General features: G+C 38.1%; 1 protein-coding gene across 1 annotated transcript in view; it reads right to left on the bottom strand.

Annotated features, from left to right (window-relative positions):
• Positions 1-263: 263 nt before the first annotated feature.
• FAM117B (family with sequence similarity 117 member B) overlaps positions 264-7,271 on the bottom strand; it is a 29,044-nt gene continuing 22,036 nt past the window's right edge. The window contains 1 exon segment of the mRNA XM_039699137.1: positions 264-6,151. Within this exon segment, the coding sequence (XP_039555071.1) occupies positions 5,833-6,151 (319 nt within the window). The 3' untranslated portion in view covers positions 264-5,832.

Raw genomic sequence — 7,271 nt, 5'->3', positions numbered from 1 at the left:
TCCTCAGGAACTGACCAAACTTACTGAAGATGAAGACAGGAAAAGGCAGAATTTTCAGGACTGTTCTCCAGGATGCACTGGAGGAATGAGGGTATGAATTAAATATTTCCATTCTGATTAATTTTTTCCAAAAGGGTTTAAAAAGCACTTATTTTATTTGAGGTAAATGCCCACCACCTTCAGGGCAAATGCTCAGGCAGATCTCCAGACTGTGTGAACACAAAAACCCCTTGCTAGTAAAAATAAATCCAAAATTAGCCCATAGCTTGAAGTGACAACTTTTTATTTTAGGCAAAAACAAACAAAAAAAAAAGGCCAAAAACATTCCGCTATTGCAGTTTGTAAAATTTTCACTGTTTTCAGTAGAAACAGTTCACAAGTCAGAACGCAATATTCAAATAACATTGTGCAAAATTGTACTGGCATAACTACACATAGCAAAAAGACTAGTGTAAATCAAGAATTCCATTGAAATTAGTTGAGCTGCTCCAGTTTTACAACAGTGTACATCACCTCAGAATAGGCCCTTTTTTAAAGAACATCCCTGGAATTCCTCTTGCTTACAAAAATTGCTTTACATGCAACAAGTAACCTATCAGTACAACATAAGCAAGAACATCTCCACAAGTTATCACAGTGTAACAGAGGAAAACATGTCAGCCAATTTCATACAAAGGCAAATCTAATGGCAGTTTTGAACATCCCTTGACTGCTACCCTTAAAAATTGCACATTTCAATATAAGAAATAATTTAGAATGAAGCCAAGCTATGTTCTTAACTATCAGTACTTGGATAATTAGGATGGATGATGAGGTTTTTATTTTTTTAGCATAGTAGATTTTCCAAAGAGAGTTATTCCAAAAGTTTGTGTAATAAATGTTAATTTGCAGTGTTATCAGGCCAAGTCCTCTTCTGTTATTCAGACAGACCTGCCAACACTACAGAAGTCTCTGTAGTCAAATACAAATGCCAATGAAGAACTATTAAACAAAGACCATACCTGAAGTATTTACTGATGACATGCAATGAAACCAAGCAAGCAGTAACGGGACTCCATTTCCGTTTGGAGCATTCAGAATGAGACTGCTGTAGTTCAGCTGGGGTACAGGACTGGAATTTCACAGAACACTTGTGAGTAGTTAACATTCTCCCCCACTTGATGTGCAAAGTAACAGTTGCCAAATAATGCATCTAAGTCATTCTTTGTGTAAACAGAATGCTAAAAGTGGAACTGATTTTCAGAGATGCCGAATGCTCACAAACTCACATCAAGAAAACACACAGGTACATCTTGCAGTGATTGGAAATTTTGTTTTCCTGTATACCCATATTCAGAAAAACAATTCTAAAAGAACTCTTTGATCACAGTAAAACCAATTATTCCGCAGTGCTTTTTACCTCCCTAGGTTGTGAAAGGCTTACCTTCTATTGCCTTTCCTAAGAACAAACATTTTTGGTTTAACATGCATCAACCCGGCTCGGGTCTAAGTCACCTGATGAAGGGCACAAACCTGAACTATAGAATTATATGGAGAAAGCACAGTCCTGATGTTCTCAAGTGTTTGGGTGCTTTTATTTCCTTTTTGCAAGTTATATTAATCTCATGAGGACAAGTAAGAACAATACACAAGCTCTGCTCTGGAGATGTGCGTAAGTGTGCATCAGTTCTGGAAGAGAACAGCTCTGCAAGTCTGTACAGAGGAAAAAAATAATAAAAGGTTCTCAAAAATACCAGCTCTGTCTCCAACCACACCAATTAAAGCAGCAGACCTGCGTGCATGCACACAGTAAGTCAAATGGAAATCAAGATACCCAAGAAGTCACCCTGCAGGAATGACCTCTCTAACTGCAAGTCTCTGGTGACTTCCTACACATCCTCCTTTGCCCTCTCAGCTTGATGGAGGAGCTGTCAAGTACTCAGCAAGGAAACATTTAGCAAGGAAATATGGACATCACTGACACTGAGTTTCTGTGAAGACATCAGTCAGCATTTTAGAGATGGCAGGGAGAGAGAACAGATAATACTTCAGCAGGGAATTACTGTGGTACCACTGAATTCTCTTAATAAGCAACAAGAAGTTTGGCCTGAGGCAGAGGAAAGGTTAATGGATATGACTTTGTTTCCTTCTTCCCAAAAAACTCAGCCTCAGTGTTTTTCAACAGTCTCAGACTCTGAATTCCAGGAAATTGTATTTTAGAACAAATCAAAAAATAGCCCTGAGACTAAACATACTTTATAAGAGCTGCTATTGCTTTACGTAAATCAAAGACAGCAATCATTTACTGCCACAGTAAGCAATATTTAATTTTCACTCCCTTTTTTGCTCACTTGGGATACATACCTGAAACCAAGAATTTCTTTCCAAGATATATGTACTTAAGCACTGTCTGTTACTTTACCAAGTACTTAAATGCCACAGGATTATGGCATCAAGCAAGGAAAGAATGGCTGATGCAGGTCAAACTTTACCAAAGGAGCCCTCTTCCCCTGTGCCTCAGGTTTTTGAAAAAACAATTCTAATAATCACAACTGTCACCATGGACTTTGTTACAATGAACTCCTTCCTTGTGATTTAAGTAGAATTTACAGCTGGAATAACAGCATTTAGTATATCTCAAAATCAGCTGCCAGTGTTATTGAACACAACCACCAGACTTTAAGTGTGGCTAGAAGTGTAGCACACTTAAAAAAAGAAGAGTATCAAATGCATCAAATTGTGCATAAAAATAGACCTTTACTTTTTCTTAAGCTACAAAGTAGGCAATCATGGAACTGCCTAGGTCTATGCATAGTTAGGATTTTAAGTAAGCCAAAAGAATTTGAACTCTTTCAGTAAAACTGTGCTTGTGTAGTGCACAGGTCAGCTCCCTCCAAAAATGAACATCCCGCTCTATACATAAAAGAATTTTTAAAAAGCTCCATGCACTCGCAAAGCTATTTGCAAATCAATTTAAATACTTCAGCCAACAGCTATGCTATGGCACAAGAAGCACATAAATTTAAGGCTACTTTTTGCCTGCACATATCAAAGCTGGTCTCAGAACAAGAGCTGTCATATTTTCTTAACTCTGAGTCTTCAGTGTGGATTCATAATAAACTTGAGCTGCCACAGCAATAGTAGAGTTGTCCTGCATATAAAAAAGACTGACTGTTGTCCTGAATGCTGTTCTTTTATAAAAAGTGAAAACTTCACACATTGACATTTGGTTTTTATCAGAGCAGCTCACTAATTTGTACAGTACATTGTCCAATAACACACAAGGTAAACTACCAGAGAGATACTCGAGTCAGTCCTACAACAACAGGTGCAAAAGAAAGTCCTACAGTAACAAAGCCCACTGCTGTTTGGGAGAGTCACAACGTGATGAAAACAAACATCAGAATGCATTTTGGTGAAGTCAGTTAAGTGTCAAGGCTGTAATAAAGGCTATTTGTTAACTTTAGCCCTTCTCAATGGTTCTTAACCATTCAATTAAGATCTCCTAATAAAGCACTAGGCAGTTTGGCAACATGAAGTTCTTTACATGCTACTGTTGCAGAAATAGAAAATAGACTTAAAAGCACTTCCTTCACCTGAGTATGATCGGGATTCAGTCACACCAGGTTTAAACAAATCTATCTAAAGCAGTAAATATTAGACTTCAAATTGCACAGTAGTGTTTCAGAAGAAACAAATTAATATCCACAAAGCCTAGAAAAGAACTATCAGCTGGCAAAATTACACAAGTTTGATGCACAAAGCTGCTTATTTTTAAAGCGCTGTTCCTCAACAACTCCAAGTGACTGACAATGTCAGCACAAATCAAAACTGTAGCTTCAAAACAATCCTGTCCATTTTCATGGGAAGGTAGATAGTAAGCCAAATTATGCTTGTCTGCAAATTTCAGAGGTGAAATACTTTCATACCTCCTGGTAAAGTTTTAATTTACTGATTTTTTTTTTGCATAACATTTTAAAAATACTATAGAGAACTTGTACATTCTAGCATGATTTACACTTACTTGCTGAATGAAGTACACTGCAATCATAGTTACTAATACAGAACTTAAAGGAACAGCAAATATGCATCAAAATTATGATTATTATTTGCACATGTGTGGGGGTTTTTTCCCTAAATTAAAATGTTTGCAAGCAAATTTATCATATTAAGCACTGAACAAGACTGTTATATTTGCAGTATCATCTTTAAATAGTTGCCATTACGAGGAGACCTGAGAATACAACTGATCCATGGAAACTATGTCGATGGAAGTTGTGTATGTGCAAGCCAGTGAGACCTGCTTGCATGTAACAGACCAATATTCCAACCCAGAGACTGTCCACAATCACACTTACTTTGAAACTACTGAATCTAACTCTGTTAAAGAAGTACAAGATCAATTTGTTTTGTAAGTGATATGATACTGGTATTCAGGTCACTGCAGTTTTCTGGGTATCTGTAATTGTATTAACTCAAACCCAAATAATGCACTCCAGGAACACATGAGAAACCTCAGTGAAGTTCCTGAACAGTTTGTTTGCAGTTGCCTTTCCCCCCTCCACCCATTTTTGCCTTTCATTGTAATTTCAAAGCAACCACTAACTGCCACATTATCAGGACAAATCAAGTATCAAAAAAATCCTCTGTTTTACATGCCAGCCTAAGCTGCTAGTCAAAAAGAGAGAACATATCTGCTGCTGTAAACATCTGCATAACAGGTATCATGCCTGACAAACCATCACCTTCAACGGACACACAAACACCACTATGACAAAAGGGAGGAAACCATGCACAGGTATTTCAGTATTATGTGGCCAGGGTCTATAATACAGTGATGAGTCACATCAGAGCAAATTTGTACCAAGAGTGATTAATGATTCAGGCTGACTCATAAGAATCTAAGCAAGCCTGTAAGAGCCAAGTATTTTCTGGAAGAAAGAATACTGAGTAAGAGGATATGTTTTTTCCCTACATCTGCACAAAAATTCTATGGACAAATAGAACAATAGCAGGGCAAGTGCTTTAAAATGCAATTTTCCAGCCAATAAACCAACACTAGTAGGAATTCTGTGAAGGAAGGAATTTTAAGAATGTGACTTACCAGAAGCACAAATTTTTGATATCAAAAAATGTACACAATATACTAACACTGTTTTTGCATACTCTTCTGTTTTAAAAGTTTCAAACATATTAACTTGTTTTGCTTTGTTTAGGTCTGAGGCTGTTCAGCAAGGTCACATAATTTGAGACTGCTGCAATAGTTCAGCAATCCTTTGGTCCCATCAGCTGTAAGCCAGCCAAGTATAAAAAAATCCTTCCCTACCAAAGGGAAAAAAAAAAAAGGTAGGGGGATCATCACCAGGAAACACCATCTGCTACAAACCAGAAAGGCAAAATTTTGTTACAAAATACACATTTTCATACAAAAGATGTCTTGCAAAACCATCTGATTGCCCCTCCCTCTGCAGATTACAATGGTAAATGGGATCAGCTGGCTGGTCTTGAGACTCATTTTAATGGGGTGGAAAAAAAGTCAGAGGACACACACCATCACAACAACTGGTCCTTTAAATGGGAAAGGATTGATAGTCTTTGTTTTCACCAGTGTTTAAAAAAAGCAGAAGAGAAACAGAACCAGAGTCTTCAAAAGCAGAAAGTACAACATCATATGAGCTGCTGCATCCTCCTGAACTTCTCAATGTGCTACCAAACTGTCAATTATACAAACAGTTTGACTATGGCAGTGCCATAAATTGTTAAAACAATGCGTGTGTGTGATCAGAAAGGTCCGGTCAACTGGTTCCATTTTTTTCCCAGTAGTTGCCCAGAAAAATGTCAAGACAATCTAAATTACTCTTCAGCTTCCTCAATACATCCTGACTGCTGGAGCAGAGAGGTCTGTGGTATTACTGTACTTGTTCCACGAGAGATCCTGTCTTGATCTGTGCTTGTAGTCAAGGAGGCCATAGAAATGGGCTGTAACAAACCAGGCGTCATGCTGGAGGAGACAGTCAGGCTGTGTGTAGTGCCCTTAAGTGTGAGATCCTGTGTGGGAAGAAGTGGCTTGAGGATGCTGACAAGACAGAAAGCAGAGCCACTTTTTGGAATGAAATTCACTTTGTTCTTGTCGGGGCAATAGAAGGCTGGAATTTCGTGCAATGGCTTTGGCCTAGAAATAAAATACACACAATATTTTATGGAACAAGCAAATTCTGCCAATGGGAGGGATGTACTGCTGAACATATCATCAGAAACAAGTCGAGGTTTCAATTTGAAGCATTTCAGTTATTCAACAATGCCTTAATGACACAGCACACAGAAATGACAAGATGGTTTAAACCGCTTGTTTAAACATGCTGCAAGGCAACAGCATGTTCTTAGGGCAGGCTGTTTCCAAACCTAAGCTGGTTTCCAAACCAACTTCATGCTTGATCACAAACCCTATCCATGAATTAGCACATTCATTATATGAGAAAGTATTTTCAATCAACTTTCACAACCCAACCAGTTCTGCTCCACATACAGACACTATTTATACAGCAAGCCCTGTGAAAGAAAGCTGGCATAGCAATGGTCCTAATACTGCATATCTCAAAGGGGTTCATAATCACCCAGGGTTCCCCTTTTCTATACTTTTCCCTTCTTTGCCTGTTCACATGAGTGACTCTCTGCAGAAGATGGCCCTAATCTTACTAAATAACTCAATGCAGGGAGGAAAATGTAGTTTTCATGATTAAGTACCTATAATCTGGGAAGGAAGTGTGGAACACAAATTTAGATCCTGACTTGTAGCTTTGCCATCTCAGCACAGTACTCAGTCCAAGATATGCTTTAAGAAAAACTAAGAAAACTTTAAGAACTGGAATGGAAATCATGGATAGCTTAGGAATGCCTTCTGTGTTCTAACGCTGCAATGCACATCTACTGACAGTAGCCAGTAGATCTGGCTTCAAGACAGAACTATAGAAATCTGCTTTAAAGTCTCTCTTTACTGCTTGAAAATAGCCACCAAAATATTTATTCACTTTTTGTTGTTGCCAGCATTGTCCTTTAGCCCATAACCTCTCCCTCCCTTCCTTGTGTTTGTAAAAGAGCCATGTTCACTTCTGTCTTTTACTAAGCCAGGCAAGCCAATCTTCCAGTACATTTCTGTAGAGATACTTTATTCTAAAAAGAAATCCTGTTCATAAAATAGGGTACATTTCCATGCTAGCCAATTCTCCCCAATGTCGAGAAAATTCAACCCCTCTTGTAAATTTTCTCCTCAAATGAAAAGCTTGTACAGGATT

This window comes from Passer montanus, unplaced genomic scaffold, assembly GCF_014805655.1.
Source record: "Passer montanus isolate IOZ18808 unplaced genomic scaffold, ASM1480565v1 scaffold1, whole genome shotgun sequence".
Classification (NCBI taxonomy): Eukaryota; Metazoa; Chordata; class Aves; order Passeriformes; family Passeridae; genus Passer; species Passer montanus.
Note: the sequence above shows the minus strand (reverse complement) of the source record. Positions and strands in the feature narration are given on the sequence as shown.